This window comes from Anolis carolinensis, chromosome 2 (genome assembly GCF_035594765.1).
Source record: "Anolis carolinensis isolate JA03-04 chromosome 2, rAnoCar3.1.pri, whole genome shotgun sequence".
NCBI lineage: Eukaryota > Metazoa > Chordata > Lepidosauria > Squamata > Dactyloidae > Anolis > Anolis carolinensis.
Window position 1 is genome coordinate 216,250,669 of NC_085842.1, and position 20,518 is coordinate 216,271,186.

The 20,518-nt window shown below is 38.9% G+C and overlaps 1 protein-coding gene and 1 long non-coding RNA gene across 2 annotated transcripts; both read left to right on the plus strand.

Moving 5' to 3' along the window:
• Positions 1 to 7,804: 7,804 nt before the first annotated feature.
• On the plus strand, positions 7,805 to 9,198 carry LOC100567020 (olfactory receptor 10AC1). The gene has a single exon (XM_003226557.3). The coding sequence runs from the start codon at positions 7,816 to 7,818 to the stop codon at positions 8,806 to 8,808; it is 993 nt and encodes a 330-aa protein (XP_003226605.2). The 5' UTR covers positions 7,805 to 7,815; the 3' UTR covers positions 8,809 to 9,198.
• Positions 9,199 to 11,210: 2,012 nt separating this feature from the next.
• On the plus strand, positions 11,211 to 19,766 carry LOC103280426 (uncharacterized). Its single transcript, XR_507341.3, has 4 exons — positions 11,211 to 11,439; positions 14,871 to 14,942; positions 16,450 to 16,502; positions 18,999 to 19,766. It is a non-coding gene; the product is annotated as an uncharacterized LOC103280426 (long non-coding RNA).
• The last annotated feature ends 752 nt before the right edge of the window (positions 19,767 to 20,518 follow it).

Here is a 20,518-nt window from a genome sequence, read left to right on the forward strand (position 1 = left end):
CTCTTAGGATCTCATCACATAGGCAAAAAGCCCTGTCCTAGGACGCTGCTGAGCTGCAGCCGAGACAGAGCCTGCTGGAGTCCATCAAATGATGCCGGGCTACTTCCAGCAGAGCTCCGTCCCAGCTTTGTGCATACTGTGTATGGGCAGCTTGCTAAGTAGCATCCCTGAGAACCCATGTTCTCATAGAGTAAGCCAGGGACAGGCAGGGTTCCACATGTGATAGTAAGGGGCAGATGTGGGGAACTGCCTGATGGTTTACCCTGCTGCCCGACAGATTCACCCCGCTGTCCCAAAGATGCCCCCGCTGTCCCCCAGCTTAAGGACCTTCATGTGATGAGGTCCTTAAATAGCTTACACCTTAAGGTGCACAAAAATAATATTGTTATTGTGTGTCTTCAAGTCGCTGTTCAGTACTTACAATGACCCTGTCACGGGGTTTACTTAGCAAAATTTGTTTGGAGGAGGTTTTAAATCTTTGCCTTTTTCTGAGGCTGATAGGGAATGACTTGTCTGAGGTTGCCCAGTGGATTTCCATTGCTGTGTGAGGATTCAAACCCTGGCTTCTGGAGTCATAGTCCAACACTCAAACTACTACACCACATTGGGTCTTACAGAATAATACTCAAGTATAAGTAAACATGGGGCACCTGGTGACACAGTGCATTAAAGCCCTGAGCTGCTGAACTTGCGGACCAAAAGGTGCCAAATTCAAATCCCGGGAGTGGAATGAGCACCCGCTGTTAGCCCCAGCTCCTGCCAACCTAGCAATTCGAAAACATGCAAATGTGAGTAGATCAATAGGTATTGCTCTGGCGGGAAGGTAACGGCATTCCATGCAGTCATGCCGGCCACATGACCTTGGAGGTGTCTATGGACAATGCCGGCTCTTCAGCTTAGAAACGGAGATGAGCACCAACCCCCAGAGTCGGTCATGACTGGACTTAACGTCAGGGGAAAACCTTTACCTTTTTTATAAGTAAATAATGCAGTGTGATGCTATAGAGTCCTCACAATGGTCTCAAGAGCCAACCTTTGTGTCCACATCATGAACTTGCTTGTTGAGATGTTGCCCAAAGATAACTTTAAGTGGGTTTATTTACTTTTATAGCTAAACATCCTTGACCTTAATTATCTATCCCTCATTTTTAATTGTTTTCCCTGATTTACTACACTCAATGGCTACCCCAGTGGCATAGTGGGCTGAACCCTTGTGCCAGCAGGACTGATGACTTGAAACTGACCTGAAGGTTGCTAGTTCGAATCTAACCAGGGGAGAGCGTGGATGAGCTCCCTCTATCTGCTGCAGCTCTATGCGGGGACATGAGAGAGGCCTCCCACAAGAATTGAAAAAAACATCAAAACATCCGGACATCTCCTGGGCAATATCCTTGCAGATGGCCAATTCTCTCACAACAGAAGTGACTTGCAGTTTCTCAAGTTGCTCCTGACATTAAGAAAGTCATTAATTATCTCTGAAAAAAATGTTTGACTTGTATTTGATAACAGAGGTGGTATAGAGTATAGGTTTTTAAAGAATAATAAGGAGTTTTTAGGTTTCTGAAGGATATCATAAAAAAACCCAACTAGGCATTTTTCTAAGTGAAGAATTAAAACAATCCACATCTCATATTGTTTGGGCAAAGATAAGCTTGATTGAGAAATCATTAACTTTCTATTCTTGTTTCTTATTAACAAGCAAAGTTTCTTTCCTTGGTAATATCAAAATTACTTAAGGAGAGTCTCCAGAGAGGATAGTCAAAGCTAGGGAAAGAGGAAGGTTGGGCCTCATTGGCACAAACTATAAGTAACAGATGAAGTAAGCCACAATAAAGTAATTGTGTATCTGTAGCTATGCCTGGAGGACTATTTTTGAAGGTAATGAATCTGCACAAAGACAATGTGTTCCAGGCTGACATATAACCATCTCAATACAAAGGAATAAAAATAATCATCAAGAGGAGACCACGCTTATTCCTTTCTTTAAGAGCATAAAAAGAATGTATGCTGCATCAGATGGCAGGCTTGTCTAGTCTTGCTTTTTGTTTGTACAGTGGCCAACCAACTTCTCATGCAAGATATGACTAAGGTAAGCTTGTGAAAAAATGCATTGGGAACCCAATTTGAAGGCAGCCACAGATGGACAGCTTTGTGTTGGGGAAGGATTCAAGACTATAGCTTGAATCTGTTTGCAGTCAGATTCCTGGAGCTCCATCTCATGGCAAAAAAATAATAATAAAACTGGGTTCTTATTGCAAACTTTCTATGTTCCATAAAGATTAACTAAAAAAAGAACCATATGTATGTGAAATAGTACTGAGAAGCTCCAGCACAAATTTACATCTAGACAATTATCTGTGTCCACTACACTTTTCTGTGGGGTTTTGTTGTTGTTGTTGTTTTGTGAGAGGGCTATCAGAAATGGGAAAGTATCTCTCTTCTGCACTACCATTTTAAATTTGGATTATTTGCTTTTTACTAGATTATATGGCAATGTAGACTAATATAATCCAATGTAAAGCAGGTAAGTCTGGATTTTATATGGCAGTGTAGATAGGGCCTTAGTTGTTTCTTATGAAAAACTGATATCATTCCCATATAACAACAACAGATGTTAGAAAAAGTGTATGGAACAACCCTGCTCATGTCCTAAGAAATGGAAAATGGCTCTGTGTAACACTGCCCAAAATCTCATTGGAAAAAACATGGTTAAATAGGAAATGGTTTAGAAAGTTAAATATGTGCAGCTCATACTGCAATTTCCTAATATCACATAGCTGGCAATTTAGATGGGCAGAAAAATGCTCTTTATTAGACCATGGTCTCATACAGCAAATGCATTGATTTTAACCAAAATAGAGGCATGATAAACTTTCTAATTCAGAATAAGCTGTGAAACAAGGACCCTTGGTGGTATGTACTGAGGTTTTCACTGGAGAAACACAGAGCTAATGGAAACATACCATCTTCCTGTCTGACCAATCTATCTGTCATTCCTGATCCTGAACCAGTTGTTGCATCTAATTCTCGTGTTGTATGCTTTTCATTATCAAGTCCAGATGCACCTATTCTCCCAGGCTTTTAGAAAAGCTGAAAGATGATATTGGCTGCATATACCTCAGGCAAATTAACCTGGAGTAGTCAGTTCTGGAACCATCCCAGACACATCACAAGGAGTTCTACTGATTTGGAAGTCCCGAGAATCCTTTTGGTGGTTTACATGGTTTACCAAACTCATAGCACATCAGCACCAGTATCCTATTCTCCTGGAAGTTGCCACTGATGCTGTTTCACCAGCCAAAAGCAGTTCTCCAGCAGAGTCTTGCTGATGATGTAGCTTCTGGTGAAGGTGCTCAGACATGGCATTGCTAGAAACAATGTCGCCAGCAAGGCTCTGCTGTTTGTGGCTGGTGAAGCAGTGATGGGTCTTTTGAACACATAAACACTGGTTCTAATCCAGTTGTCCACATGTGAAAAACAGAGAGTGCCATTCCAGAGTTTCCTAGAAGCTCAGGAGAAAGCTGCAGATCTTCTTGTGACAGATTTAAGACTGGAAGCAGTAGTTCTGCTGCTGAATGGGCCATATACATCATGTGGATGGCACACAGTGGGTTCAATGTGAGTACATTTTGGGGAGGGGCATGTAAACTAGGATTTATAGTTCATTTTCTCCATGTAGAGAACCAGTGTGTTATGATAGTGCTTTATGCATCCCATGGCATACATTGTTTCCATTGTCCAGAAACTGTTAAGGTTACCTTGGAATCAGAAAGTGTTTGAAATCAAGAAGGCAGCAAGGTCAGGTGAAAGAGGGACTCTATTATGTTTCTTTGCATGCCATCTTCTCATATAAAGAAGGCATTCCCCACCGCTGTCCTTCAAAGGATAATGCGAACCAATGCAGACAATTGTTTTGAGTGAAGACTAGTACCCTGGGAGACTGGGTTCAAAGCACTGCTCAAACATGAAAACCCATTCGGTGACACCTCTTAGCTGCAGGGGAAAGTAATGCCAAATCTCTGAACCAATCTTGCCAAGAAAATCATGTACTAAGTTCCCTTTAATGTCACTGTAGGTGAGAAACTACTTGACGACATGCAGCACCCTCTTTCACTTGCATGGCTACCCTATTGCATTTGAGTTGTTCTCAGTCCTTGTGAAATGAAATGCTGTTACACTTTCCTAAGAGTCTGTCAACAGACTTTCTGGTGCTCAAGATGTTTCTGGAGAGTGGCACAGCATGAGATGTGGGCAGTGCCCAGGAATATTGCCTTTCTGTAATTAGTTGGAAATTGAGTTAAAATCGGAGTTTCACATAGTATATAATATATACTGCTACATTAATTAACACTGCCTTTTCTCCTCTTTGTTTTTGTCCGTAATGCTTATAGACAAGTTTATCAGTAATTTTTTTTACCATATTTATTCATTTTTTCCCGTTTGCATGTCCCACCCAATGTGTTCATTCTTGTTACTTTCTCTAAGTTTACTGACTCTAATTGCACCTTGAATGGCTTCTATGTATCTTTGGCCCATGATGAAATTTGTCAGAGTGATGAAGTCAGGGTATGCACACATGGCAAAAGATAAGGTTTTATTCCAACCCAGGAGAAGCCCTGTTCCCCCCTCTACTCTCTCTGTTGTGGCACTGCTTCTGGCATTTTTGAATATCTGGTGAAGAAATGAAACGGTAGGGATGACTGGCCCCCAGGCATGGCATTGGTGCTTTTCCGTCTCCACAGAATGACTCTTTACTTATCCACAGGTCATATAATATAGTAATAATACATTTTATTTATATTCCGCTTCTGGCATTTTTGAATATCTGGTGAAGAAATGAAACGGTAGGGATGACTGGCCCCCAGGCATGGCATTGGTGCTTTTCCGTCTCCACAGAATGACTCTTTACTTATCCACAGGTCATATAATATAGTAATAATACATTTTATTTATATTCCGCTCTATCTCCCCAAGGGGATTCAGAGCAGATTACAACATACATAGATAGGCAAACATTCAGTGTCTTCAATACAGTGAAATAACAATGACATACTAATGCACAGAACAAAAGTAAAGGCTTTCTCTTTCATATCTGGCTTTCTGGAGATGGTGCTCAACTTTGGCCAGGAGAAGGTGCTCTTATTCCATTTCCAAAATGAGGAGCCATGTTGTCCGTAGACACCTACTGGTCTAGCTGCCGGCATGGCTGCATAGGCACCTTATTACCTTCCCACCGAAGCAGTGCCTATTAATCTATTCATGTTCGCATGTTTTCAAACTGCTAGGTTAGCAGGAGCTAAGGCTACCAGTAGGAGCTCACCCCAACCCACAACCTTGAACTGCCAACCTCTAGGTCAGCAGATACAACAGTTCAACTGTTTAACCCACTGCACCACCATATCAAAATTCCAATATCAAAATCCATAAATGTTGTCCTCAATCCTGCCCTCAACTTATACATGAGTGTATATGGTAGTTTTCTACTTTTCATATATTATCCTCCATTCCCTTTTAGGATGACATTGCTTTTAGAGTGACATACATTATTAGAATAAATTGGAAACCAGTAATTAAAGCCACATCACCTCCGTAGCAACAGAAATTTAGAGAGGTTTAGTTTAGGAAATCTACAGTAATAGAACTTTGAGAACAAAAACTATGTCTGTCAATGTCAAGGCAAGCATTTCTCTCATAGTCCAGTTGATGTGGTGCAGTCATCATACAAACACTTACAGTTTTAATGTGGAGGTTGCTTCATTAAGGTTCTTGAATGTGAAATTCTGCCCTCATGTAACGTCTGCGTGTCGATAAAATAATTGTGCTAGAAGCCTTTTAATATGGAGTGGGATGCTGGGCAGTTAAAGTGGCCCTTGTTATTTGCTGGAGTTTGGTTCCAAGACCCCTAGTAGATATCAATATTAGTGGGTGCTGAAGTCCCATTATATACAGTGGTGTAGTAAAAGTGCATCAAGGTTCGCTTTTGAAAATTGTAAATTGTTATTATTTCTGAGCTGTGGATAGTTAGCCATAAATAAAGAATTCACTGATATTATTTATTTATTTGCTTATTTACATCCCGCTTTCCCCCCATAATAGGACTCAAAGCGGCGTACAAAAAACACAATAGGGAGGACCATCTATATACTTCCTGACTGCTTCTCTGTTAGAATAGTGCTCGTATTGAAATAGTTGCTATTGCTTTCCTCCTTATCCCCATCATTTTACAGTTCACAATCTTCTTTTTTCTTCTCCTTCTTTTTCTTTTTGAAAGTGTCATATTCATTGGATAGTGCTATATAAAGAAATGACAGTAACAAGTCTTCACCAATCTGTTTAAAATTTGCAGTATGGCCTTAGATAACAAGGAGGAAAAACTTCTGTATTTTGGAGACTCTGAAATTAAAACATGAAAGCCTTCTGCAATCTGCTGTCCTATATATGCTTGAGATTACAGATCCAGTGTTCTTGATCACTGGTATGCTTAGGGCATATGGGTGTTATGCTCCAAAATATTTGGAGGGCAACAGGTTGTGGGATGCTACATACCAAGGCCAGGGAACTAGCAATAAGAATTCACAACAACAGAGTACAAGATAAGTGTTGGAAATGTGAAACTCAGGAGGGGTCTTTTTTCCATATGTGGTGGACCTGTAAAATTGCAAAAAAAAAAAAAGTGGACAAAAATACATGGAAAAATTCAAGAAATATTAGGAATAAATTTTCAAATGAAACCAGAATACTTTCTCTTAGGAATGCCAGATTTTGAAATGGATTTAAGCAAAGATATACTATTTAATTATTTGGTGACAGCAGCTAGAATAATTTATGCCAAAAACTGGAAATTGAAAGAAACCCCCTGGATAGAAGACTGGATATTGAAAATATTAGATATCATGAATATGGACAACTTAACACAATGTCCTAAAAGAAATTAAGGCATACCAAAGAAATCAGCTGATTGGACACTTTTGAAAGAATATTTAAAATAAGAAACGAAGAGAAGTAGATTCCCAATCATAAAAATAGCATGAACAAATGGGTGGTTGTGTTCTTAAAGAAAAGAAATGTATATTTTTATACAAATATATGGACGTTTTAAACTTCGATAGAAGAGATCAGAAGTTAACAAACCTTTTTTTTAACACTCCTTTGCTACTTCCCTACTTTCCTTTACTATTTATGTTCTCCCACTTTTATTGTAAAAGGAAAATACTTGTGGGTTTTTGTGTGTGTGTGCATATATATATGGGGTTATTTTTTTCTCATTTTCTCTTTCTTCTCTAATAAAAATGAATTTTAAAAAACCTGCCATATATAATATATGAGCCAACATCATTTGTAAGTCAAGTACAGGTCGGTGTGGGTGTGCGCACAAAATTGTGGATTTTGATATGATTCATGGTTAAATCAAGGGTCATTTTGTGGAAAGCAGAAAGCAGCAATGCTGCCTCTTGGACACTACCATAATTTCCTTACGGTATTCAAAAAGGCCAGAAGCAGCACCATGATGGAGAGAGTAGATGGGCCACTGCTTCTTTTAAGTTTTCTTGGGATATTTTCTTTTTACAAACATTTCCAGACTTGTACATGAATATATACAGTAACTGGTTTATTTTAGCTTGAGCTTGGATGACTTTCAATCCATATCTTCAGCGGACCAATCCAGTGAGACACTTTCTGGACCATAGTAGGAGCAGCAACAAATAATTTCTTAAATGATCAGAGTAATGAGTTTATTTTTAAAATAAAATTTTACACATTTCAAGGTGGCTTGAATTTGCATCTTTTTTCTTTCAGAGATAATGTAGAAACTGTATGGAGAGGAAAAACCATACAACACCCGATGCAACCATGGAATTCCTGCTTCTGGGATTTTCTGACCTCTTCCACTTGCAGACCGTTCTCTTCATCATTTTCTTAGTCATACATCTGGCCACACTTACAGGAAACCTTCTCATTCTTCTAGCAGTAGCTGCTGAGCAATGCCGCCCTCCGATGCTTCTTTTCCTCTTCCAGCTCTCTGCTATTGAGCTTTGCTACACCCTTGTCGTTGCCCCCAGGATGCTGGTGAGCCTCAGCAATCCCAGAAGAAATACCATCTCCTTTCTAGGCTGTGCTACTCAGATGCATTTCTTTGTGGCTCTGGGAGGGGCTGAATGTTTTCTCCTCACAGTCATGTCCTATGATCGCTATATGGCCATCTGCCGGCCCCTGCACTATGTGGCAGTGATGAACCAAGGCTTCTGCCTTCAGCTTGCCATCTTCTGCTGCCTTGGTGGCTTTGCAATCTCATTGGGCCTGACAGCAGCAGTCTTCTGCCAGCCTTTCTGTGCTTCCCACCATATCGATCATTTCTTTTGTGATGTGCCTGCTTTACTGCACTTGGCTTGCACTGAGAGCTACACCAGTGAACTACCACTTCTTGCAGCTTGCATCCTCATTCTCCTGCTCCCCTTCCTCCTCATCCTTGCCTCCTACATCTGCATCATACTGGCCATGTTGCAGATTCGTGATTCTGCTGGCCGAGGCAAAGCCTTTTCAACGTGTGCTTCTCACTTGACTGTCACTCTTTTACATTATGGCTGTGCCACCTTTGTGTACGTCCGACCCAAGTCTATATATTCACCAGGCAGGGATAAGATGGTAAGTCTCCTTTACATCAACATCACTCCCTTGCTTTATCCCTTGATTTACAGTCTCCAGAACAAAGAAATCAAAGGAGCTGTGAGAAAGCTGCTGCGAAAAAGATTAGCTCAGCTGGACTGGCGTGCCTTTAAGACCAGGTCTGAACAATTGGTGAACCATTGAACTTAACACAGTCCAGAAACAAAGGCAACTTTTTTTTCTTTTTTTTAAAATAATTTTTATTTATGATTTTCCAAATAAATAAAAAGTGTGGGAACAATATGATAAGTAGAAAGAATGAATATGCAAGATTGCAAGAGGAGAAAATAAAGGAAAAAGAGAAAAAAGGAAAAAAAGAAAAAAAAGAGAAAACAAACCAAACCTTGTCCATATGTACATATACACACACACACACCTCTGTATATATGTATATATGTATTCCTGCACATAAACTTGTTAACTGGTACCCACTCCCTACCCTTCCAGATCTTCTGCACTGCTGAGTCAAATTCCTTCTCTTCTGAACATTATTGCTACAAAAGCTCTTATTTCTTATGAGCCGAAGATTGGTTTTAAACATGTCCAATCTGTTTTTATCCTTGGTGGATTGCTCTGTGATATTATTTGAGTTAGTAGGTCCATGTTCCTTATATCTAGTAGTTTCATCAACCATTTTTCCACTGTAGGTGTCTCTTGCGTCTTTTTTTCCATGTTGTAAATAGCAAGAAGCTAATAAATAAACAAGTCTGTCATAAAAGACAGCCCACTAAAGACTTCCTTAACCACTGGACTTTGTTGCTGGTTTTGGCTACAAAGCAGTGGAACTGTCAAACATTGGCTTGCATATAGTCATGCAGCCATATTTATCTTGTGGGTCACAAGTTGTGTACAGTATAACAAATGTATATTGTCTATGTGATAAGGTAAAGGTAAAGATTTCTCCTGACTTTAAGTCCAGTCGTGTCCGACTCTGGGGGTTGGTGCTCATCTCCATTTCTAAGCCAAAGAGCCGGCGTTGTCTGTAGACACCTTCTAGGTCATGTGGCCAGCATGACTGCATGGAGCGCTGTTACCTTCCCGCAGAAGCAGTACCTACTGATCTACTCACATTTGCATGTTTTCAAACTGCTAGGTTTGCAGAAACTGAGGCTAATAGTGGGAGCTCACTCTCTTCCCCAGATTCGAACCACCAACCTTTTGGACAGCAAGTTCAGCAGCTCAGTGGTTTAATCTGCTGCACCACTGGGGGCTCAATCTATGTGATAGCTGCAACAAATATTGGAAAATACACTGCAATCCTATATCTACTCAGAAGTGAAACTCACTGAATTAAATGGGAATTGAACTCTGACATACCGGTAGTAGTGCAGTTACAAATGTCCTCTTTGGAAGCTGTTTTTTTAAAAAGAAAGAAATGGGTTGAAATGGAAGTATTTCTCTCACAGTTGCCCAGTACTTTCATCTCGGAATATGTAAATACTCAGAATGTTTGTGCAGCTGTCATGGCCCAAATACCTTGGCAGGCCCAACTGTTGAAACCTGCCTCATTCCCCACCTTATCCCTTAAGTCCTGAAATCAGTTACTTTTAACATAATGTCCTTGATCTAACCTTTCTGTGAAGTGTTAGGGAAATATAGCAATTCCATCACGCCTCTTAGCTGGGTGCTTACCTTCTAGCTGCTTCTTAGTCAACAGGGAGATGTTGACAAGCTGGAAAGCGTCCAGAGGAGGGCGACTAAAATGATTAAGGGTCTGGAGAACAAGCCCTATGAGGAGCGGCTTAAAGAGCTGGGCATGTTTAGCCTGCAGAAGAGAAGGCTGAGAGGTGACATGATAGCCATGTACAAATACGTGGAGGGAAGTCATAGGGAGGAGGGAGCAAGCTTGTTTTCTGCTGCCCTGGAGACTAGGACGCGGAACAATGGCTTCAAACTACAGGAAAGGAGATTCCACCTGAACATCAGGAAGAACTTCCTCACTGTGAGAGCTGTTCAGCAATGGAACTCTCTCCCCCGGGCTGTGGTGGAGGCTCCTTCTTTGGAGGCTTTTAAGCAGAGGTTGGATGGCCATCTGTTGGGGGTGCTTGGAATGCGAACCTCCTGTTTCTTGGCAGGGGTTGGACTGGATGGCCCGTGAGATCTCTTCCAACTCTATGATTCTGTGATTTTGATGCTGTCTGGAAGCGCCCCGAGAGCAGAAGCAAGTAGGCCGACTACATATTTCCTCTAATCCTCTATAATGATCATTTAACACAGCTTCGAAGTGACTTGAATCTGCAGTGCCTACAAAAGGCACACTGCCAATGCATGCTGCAGTATGCATTAAAGAAAGTTGCAAGGATGTCCAGGTTAAGGCCTTTAATGTGCTGCAACAGATCCCAATATATCCCACATCCCAGGGTGATCAGTTTTTCGATAACAAAATCACATAACAAGAATGCACAGAAATACTAGTGGAGCTAGATTATTTTCATGTGTAAATCCTGGAGTTACTGCTAGTCCATGCAGACCGAGGGTAGACTTCATGAGGCTACATGTAGCTCTGAAGCTTTCCTCTTGAATTTTACATTGTAGCCAAGCAAATGTTGAAATCACCAAATGTACAAGAAGATCCCAATGGAAGCAAAGCGACAATATCAGCAGACCCCACAAGATGGCACACAAGAGTATTTTTCTCTTTTTAGGATGACCCGGAGAAGAAGAGTTTCTGTTTCATTTAGTTTCTCACTTTTCTCCTGATTACTGTTCCTTCCTATTTCTAGCTAAAGTTGCAAGGCTCTGCTTATCTGCTGAGGGTGAAACTGGGTAAGATTGGTAAGTTAACTTGTTTTATGTGTCCCAGTTATCATGGTGATGGATAACATGCTTAACATCTTTTCATTTTTTTAGCCTAAAAAGTCATTTGCTGAAATTTGCAACAAAACTTATTGTACAATCCTAATGGATAATTATGTAATTTTAACATTATTCGGATTGTCCTATTTCAAAACATGTTATCAAATGGGATTTTTAAAAAAAATTAAAAAGAAGTACAAAACGTGCAGTCTGATTTTTTTTAAAAAAAGTGAACAGCAGTGATTTTAGACTTTAAACAGGTTTTGGGAAATCATTGTCCGAATTTCAAACTGTTAGTATAAGAACATAGTTTTATTACTCTGTAAGGAAGAATTGTTAAATACTACAGGTAAGCAAATGATAAGAAAGTGAGAAACTGATTTTCTATTTTTTCATGTGTATGTGTTTGGTATTTATTCATTAGGGATGTGTGATCCATTAAAAATGGTTCAAAAGTCATTGCAAAACTGGGGCACTGGCACTTAGTTTCTAAAGAGTTTCTAAAATATACTAAGTGAAAATTTTGCTACTATAAAGAAACTAACAAAATTCCGTTACTATTTTGTTACAGTAATTGCACATAATTAAATTACAATAATTGGGGAAAATTCAGGGCCTCCTTTCTCCCTCATTTTTAAAGCTATTGGAGTGAAATTTTCTACAATGGTAAAACATATATGCCACTGTTAACTCACCAAATTTCAGAATGTTTCACTTATCCATGGAATTTTGGTGAATTTTCAAGTTTTTATAAACAACATTTTTAACAATAAAGAAAATCTGTTCCCAGTTTCAAAGTGTTATATCCTGATTAATTTGTAGTTGTTCTACTCCAGAAACTTTGCTTTTGTGGCAGAAACTTTGTTAATTTGGTGGATACTCAACAGAGCAAAATGTGCTATAGGACAATGTCCTTTGTGCAAAAACAAAGTTTTTACAGTGTAATAAATGTTTGCCATGTTTTTTTTTATAAAAGAACCAATTAGGAACTGCTATTTATAACCCAGGTACAGACATCATAGTATAGAAGATTAACAAATTTATTGGAACTCTGGCTGGCTACAGACCGATCTCCTCTCTTAATTGGGGCTTTCTGGTGGTGATGAATCCTGAAAAACGTAGTTTAAGGCAGAGCCTTTTGAATTCTTTGGCATAGGGTTCCTCCCCTTCCCAAACTATATTTCTCAGAGTTCGATATTGTCCCAAAATACACTGCTCACTCTTTTCATGGCTCCTAATGCTGAGACTCCATTAATTCCCAGCAGGCAGGCAGGCAGCCTTTTTGGCTTAATGGCTTTGCTTCCTTGCACTGAATGTGAAACTCACTTTGGGAGCCTTCTGAAATTTACAAAACTAAAATGAAAAAGTATGGGGTAAGTTTCAATTCTAAAATATTTGTTGTGGGCCGCACAAACGCTTCGGATATGGCTTCTGACTTCTAAAACTTCTGAATTTTTTGCACATGCTTCGTATTTATAGTAGAGACACACAATCATTTTTGTGATTATTTTGTAATATCGTGTGGTGAGAGAAAATTGTATATACGTCTAGATGTTTGTGTTTTACTTTTATTATATCAATTAAACATACATATATTTTAAAGTAGTAATTTCCACATTGAAATGCTTGCAAATGAAGGCATTGTAATACCATTTGCCATTTATTTTATTTTATTATTATATTTGTACACTTTACGATCATATTGATTCTGGTTGTTTGACAAGAATAAAGTAGTAATTCCCTTTATACTCATGGAAAAGTCTAGAAATGTTTGTCAAAAAAATTCAAGCAACCCCCCCCCCCCCCCCAGTGTTTACTTCTCCATGGAATAATGTGGACAATGTACATTAACTTATTCAAAAATGAACCATTCCTTCTCTGATTAGAATGGCATAGAATTAGAAAGAACATGGTCCATCCTGGGATAACGTGAAAGAAGAACCTACCCTCTCTAATGTTTCTGCCATGGAATCGAGTTGGACTTTTTTTGAAAATCTGGACTAGGAAATGGCAGCAAAGGTGGCTGGCCCCAATGTGGACTTCGTGATTCCCTTCTCCTCATCTATAACCTTGATTTATCCACAGATTATATCAAATCCCAAAAACCTACCCTAGATTTATACATGAGGTCGACTTATACATGAGTACATATAGTAATAACAAATTAAATTAGAATTCCACCATGTTAAAATAAACAACCAAAGGCTGGAAAAAATATTCTCCAGACTACAGCTCCTATTCCCAGCATAGCCTATGCAAGCTGGCTTGAGTATTCTGGTACCTGTAGTTCAGAAAAGTATCCTTAACCACCTTTTCCTGCCAAAACCTCCTGAAATTAATCATAGCATTATCATTGTGTAGCATGAAAACAGCCCCCAGTTAAGACTGTGCATGCTCAGTAGACATGGACTGTTAAGTAATACTTTGGGGGAAAAAAGTTCCTCCTTCCCTCGATGACCCCAAGATAGTCTTTCTCCCACCCCAGCATTCTTGCACATAAATATTGGGAAGGGGTTAAAACTCTCCTTGCTCCTTATGCGCAATTTGGGGTGGGAAGTTGAAGCTTCTTCCCTCCTCAGGCCTAAATCCTGCTCTTAGTTTTTAGTCTAGTTAAAACTCAATACCCTTTTGAGTCAATAAGAACTTTGCAACTTTGTTCTATTGATTCATTAAACAGGCTTCCAAGTACAGTACTCAAAAGGTCAAGGACTCCTCCTTTAAAGGGTCTAAGGCACCACAAAAGCCTGGTGGATCCTGATTTATTTGTGTAGCTTCTTTCTCTGGAAGGTAGAAGTGCACTAATAATAATAATAATTTAATAATAATAATAATTTTATTTTTATACCCTGCCCCATCTCCCCGAGGGGACTTGGGGCGGCTTACATGGGGCCAAGCCCAGGCAACAAGCAATATAAAACTCAACTCAAACAAATCATAAACAAATAAAATCACATATACCAATAAACAATAAGCACACTTTGATAAAAACCTGGGTTGGCTCCTAAAAGGGGTAGTGGGCCAAAAAAGTGCAAACAGTTTTGTACGGTACAGATTAGGAAAGAAGTAGGTTCTGAAAGCTTAAGGTTCCGAAAGCTTAATAAAACAAGTTATTTTTAAATGGACATTATTTGAGAAAATCTATTAATTACATGGTTGCATCACCATTAGAGAGACACTGTAGACACTGGAGAAATGTATATAGTAAAGGTAAAGGTTTCCCCTGACGTTAAGTCCAGTCATGTCCAACTCTGGGGGTTGGTGCTCATCTCCATTTCTAAGCCAAAGAGCCAGCATTGTCCGTAGACACCTCCAAGGTCATGTGGCCGGCATGACTGCATGGAGCGCCGTTACCTTCCCGCCGGAGCGGTACCTATTGATCTACTCACATTTGCATGTTTTCGAACTGCTAGGTTGGCAGAAGCTGGAGCTAATAGCAGGCGCTCACTCTGCTCCCGGGATTTGAACCTGTGACCTTTCAGTCTGTAAGTTCAGCAGCTCAGTGCTTTAACACACTTCGCTACCGGGACTCCTATGTATATAGATCACTTAAAAATAGATTCCATGTTATTCCAAATGTATGTTTATTGTATTTCTTCAATTCTGAAATGAAAGTCTCCATATAAGATACTATTTCTTCTGCTTCATTGCAATCCATAACATTTAAGTCTACTTTCTCCTCCTGGCTAGCTTCTCTAAACATTCCCCTTGTTTTTATAATATATCTTCCACATGCACAATGGAGGACCTTCTCACAGTGATGCCAGAGGCACTCCAAGTGGCCAGCTTCTGGTCAAAGAAAATCTAGTATAATGTCAAGTTTTGAAACTTTGTTTGTGCTTTTTCAAATACATTATAACTGTACCCTCGATTCACTTCTGACACGATAAATAAATAAATATAATATACCTCTATCAACAATGCACACCATTAATATTTAACTTTTTAAAAAATGTGGGAGCATTTTGTCAATTGAATGCAATTTAACACCACTTTAACTGCCATGGCTCGGCGCTATGGAATTCTGGGATTTTCAGTTTGGCAGCTAAAGGTAGAGACTTGTAAAACTACAAAACCTATCTTTCCACAGCATTGAGTCATGGTAGTCAAAATGGTTTCTACTGAAATTTTTTCTACAGTGCAGATGCACCCATACTTTCACATCCCTGTTCTCTCTGGCCCTTTGCCATCAATCATAAATACATGCCTTTGCCAGCCTGTCTTTCTTGCTTCTATTACTTTCTTTTCCTGGTGATGAAAGGCTGAAAAATTACTTTCTCTTCCTTGTTGTGCTGTAAAATTGATAACTTGAAAGCAGAAAGCAACACCATGGGCCCTTCCACACAGCCCTATATCTTAGAATATCAAGATAGAAAACCCACATTATCTGAGTGTGGATTCAGATAACCCAGTACAAAGCAGATATTGTGGGATGTTCTGCCTTGATATTCTGGGATATAGGGCTGTGTGGAAAGGCCCCGTGACTTCACTATTATCTTGCTAAGCTTATTTCCAGTGGCACGTTGCATTGAAGACAACAGAAATACTTCTATGCTTTGAACATTGAAATCCCACCAAAATGATGGGAGGAAGAGAGTGAAAATATTAATATTTTCTGTGTCCTTTAAAGCTAGTATTCCAGGCTAGGAGTGAAGGTAGGAGTAAGCTGGAGAGGAGAAAGGGATCAAGGTCACTTGGCCAGGTCTTGCAGTGGAAAGTGATATCTGACATTTCCACAATCCTTATAGGACTTTTCACCCCACAAAGAGCCTTTGCTTCGTTTAGAAATCTGCATTTTGTTGCTTGCAATTACCAAACAAAAATTTCTGTGCATATACCGGTCCTCAAGTTAGGAATATATAGTTTGTTTGTTTACGGGGATAATGTCATGATGAAGCTGTGCCACCATGGCATTAAAGAGAAGAAAAACATTGTCACGCTTTATCAGAAACCTTTGGTTGTGAAATGCTTTTTCTTCTTCTTTCTTTCCAGTACACAATCAGTGGCATACCAGTATTGAAGAATACACTTTCCTTTGGAAATGGGTATGGTATGATATGTCACAACGTATTGAACAATATATTGTTACTTTGTGGTCTATAAAAAGAGTACTTTCCAACTTTCTACCTTCAAGAGATTTTCTGGGATGCAAAACATTCTTGATTATTGTACCAAATGTGTAGAACAAACCAAGTCCCATCTACATGGCACATAATGTGGGATAGGTAACGGATTAGCCAGGGGCATCCAGATGACATTTCAGGATAATCCGTTTCAACCTGGAATTAACCTGATTAACCAGGTTTATTCCAAGTTCAAAATATACCTGCAAAGGTCTGCATTTTATCTACAAATGTGGACATTTGCAGGTATCAAGGCACTGGGAATTGTTTCCTAGGATCTCGTAGGAGCCATGAGTTATGATGTTGTTTTAAATTTTATTGAGTTGTGTTTTTAATCTATGTCTGATCAGGCTTGTCCCCATGTAAGCCGCCCTGAGTCTCTTCGAGGATGTGGAGGCAGGATACAAAAAAAAATTGTTGTTGTTATTGACACAAAGACATAGTATGACACAGTAAACGAGATCTATATGCTGGATTTTGTATCACAAAATCACAAGTCGACCACCTCCCAAGCGTTTAGGACTGTGTGATGTATTTTCAAATGATGTATGCAGATCCCAGTATGGCCTTTTGCAGTTGACAAATTGTAATGTTGTCTATTATTATTATTATTATTATTATTATTATTATTATTATTATTATTATTATTATTATTATGCTTGTCTTGTCTTACTTGGGCTGGAAAATGAAACTAAAGAGTTTTGGAGGTGGAATTTTTCCCTCCATTCTCTAAAGTTTCATTTTTAAACCCCAGGAAGGTAAGACAAAAAAGGTGTGGCTCCTATAGAGGCTTTTCTATTGTTTTTAATGACTAAACCCGTTGATCACGAATCGATAGGGATGGGTAACTTGGCCACCGCCCAGCCAAGAAGGCAGGATTTTGGGCCACTGTTTGGCCTCTACATTTAAAATGCCAGTTTCGCTTGCAATGTATTCCTGTGTGGAAGTGGCTGTACACAGTGCCAGATTTAACATTGTGCTTAGGTGTGCTTAAGCTCAAAGCCCCATTGGCCAGAGGGGCCCATATTCCTGCCAAAAAATCTGACATACTATAAAATCCAAAATTGTCTCCAATGGTGGCTGAGATAGTGACACCACACAAACTTTGTTTCATGTACAAAGTTATTAAAAATATGATGGATGAAATTACCATCAGGCTATGTGTATAAGGTATATATAAAATATAGCCAGGGCTGTAGCCAACTCGAAAATGTTCATGTTTAAAAAAAAACCTGGTTTACTCATGAATTTTATCTGGCTAACCAAATTCCCATGAGTGTCCGCTGAAGTTTATCGATGGAGCCTGATTTCTAAATTATTTTGTGTTATGGAAATACTCTTCATGATTTGCTAAAAAAAAAGTTTCCACCCCCTCCCCCCAAAATTTTTTTTCTGGCTATGGCACTGAACATACCAGTATACGAATTTTGCATTTAGACTCGGTCCCTTCTGTTACAGCATGAAAAAATCAGCTGGTGTGTGTGTGAACAGGAAAATGCCAAGCACCAAGCTGATTGTTTGGGCCACACCCAACATTTTGAAGAGCAAACATTTTGAAGAGTAAACTTCTTGTTATTTACTCTTCATCTGAGTGGCATATATTTTCTCTGGCAAAACAGTGTGTAGATTAGTCGAACGTGAACTACGCATGATTTTCATTCCACCAACACCTTCAAAATATTTCATATGGATATGCATGTACAGTAAAGTCTCACTTATCCAACATAAATGGGCCGGCAGAACATTGGATAAGCGAATATGTTGGATAATAAGGAGGCATTAAGGAAAAGCCTATTAAACATCAAATTAGTTTATGATTTTACAAATTAAGCACCAAAACATCATGTTATACAACAAATTTGACAGAAAAAGTAGTTCAATACGCAGTAATGCTATGTAGTAAGTGCTATATTTACGAATTTAGCACCAAAATATCATGATATATTGAAAACATTGACTACAAAAATGCGTTGGATAATCCAGAACGTTGGATAAGCGAGACTCTACTGTATTGCCAAAACGTTGGTGGTGGTGGTAGTGGTGGGGAAATACAAAAATGTTTACACTTCTGGTCCCAAGCATTTTGAATAAGGGATACTCAACTTGACTTCTTTGATTTCTGACATCTCACTTGCTTCTCTACTGACTGTCAATTCATATTGCTTTGTCTTTTGCCCTCTTCTGGGCACTTGTTTACATTAACCAATAAACCCACATTCACTACAAATTGAATGCTGTCTGTCTTCATGACATACAGTCCAGATTCTGGTGAGTATTGCACAAGTTTTCCATTTTAAACCAATCTTGTCCATGGGCCAGTTCATAGTCGCTCAGACTGTTGGGGGTTCGAACTATCTGTGTTATGGTATCCTGGAGCTGGTAATTCATAATAATATTCCCTATGTTTATTTTTTTCAGAATCAGATTCAGAAACCAAATCCTTGATCATTCACATTGACAACAAGGCATACGAAGATGTTAAAGTGACTGCTAGTGCCAGACCTTTCTTCAAGTTGCTGGATGGCAACGTGATTTTCTTCTGGTACAAATGGCTAGCATCAATCATCTCCACAAAAGTTCGCGCTAAAAAGAGAAAAAATGTAAATGAAGTTACCAATATGAATTTCATCACCTACCTATTTGGAAAATGTGGACTGAAGCTTTACAACATCACTGTAGTCAGACCATCAGATGGATATATTGCTGAATGTTCAACTCCATTGTGCTGTACTTGGGTAATTGAAGAGAAGGGAATATATCAAGAAGAAAATCCTACAAACCACTGCAAATTCAAGTCAATGTCTAATAGTCTGATAGGAAAGAGAATTAATTGTGATTCCATTGTATAAGCCAAATTATTTTGTGCAATATGACTGCTACAATTGGTTTTATTTCAACATATGCAGTAGAGTCTCACTTATCCAACATAAACGGGCCGGCAGTACATTGGATAAGCAAAAATGTTGGATAATGAGGGATTAAGGAAAAGCTATTAAACGTTAAATTACGTTATGATTTTACAAATTAAGCACCAACACATTCATGTTTTGCAACAAATTGACAGAAAAAGTAGTTCAATACATGGTAATGTTATGTAGTAATTACTGCATTTATGAATTTAGCACCAAAACATTGCAATGTATTGAAAACATTGACTACAAAAAAATGGGCTACTAACAAATTGACTACAAATAAAGATAGAATTGCATAAAATGAACTTACAGTAACAACATTGTCGGAAATTAAATCCATAAAAAGTTCAATCTTTGCTGCCTAGAGAAACAGCTGTGGATCTGGGCAAGAGACAAATTGCATTGGATAATCCAGAATGTTGGATAAGTGAATGTTGGATAAGTGAGACTCTACTGTATTAGCTATACCCTGTTGTTTTTCAGAAAAAGAAAAAAAATGATGCATTTGTCGGCCTCCCTGAGCTGTTGAAGAATTCTCCACTGCAGAGTATTTGACACTCCAAATCTGAAGAATAATTAAGCTTTATTATTTTTTTCATATTGCTTGATAACAGTGTAATCGGCTGGTGAGTAGGGGCTTAGAATAAACTATTCGTTCCATTAGCCTTTGGGCCATACTATGCTGAAATGAAATACAGTAGAGTCTCACTTATCCAAGATAAACGGGCCGGCAGAATGTTGGATAATAAGGAGGGATTAAGGAAAAGCCTATTAAACATCAAATTAGGTTATGATTTTACAAGTTAAGCACCAAAACATCATGTTATACAACAAATTTGGCAGAAAAAGTAGTTCAATACGCAGTAATGCTATGTAGTAATTACTGTATTTACAAATTTAGCACCAAAATACCACAATGTATTGAAAACATTGACTACAAAAGCATTGACTACTAAAAGGCAGACTGCGTTGGATAATCCAGAATGATGGATAAGCGAATGTTGGATAAGTGAGACTCTACTGTAA

Bases quoted from the DNA above. Each gene is read 5' to 3' on its own strand.
- LOC100567020 (XM_003226557.3), top strand. From the start codon at position 7,816: ATGGAGAGGAAAAACCATACAACACCCGATGCAACCATGGAATTCCTG.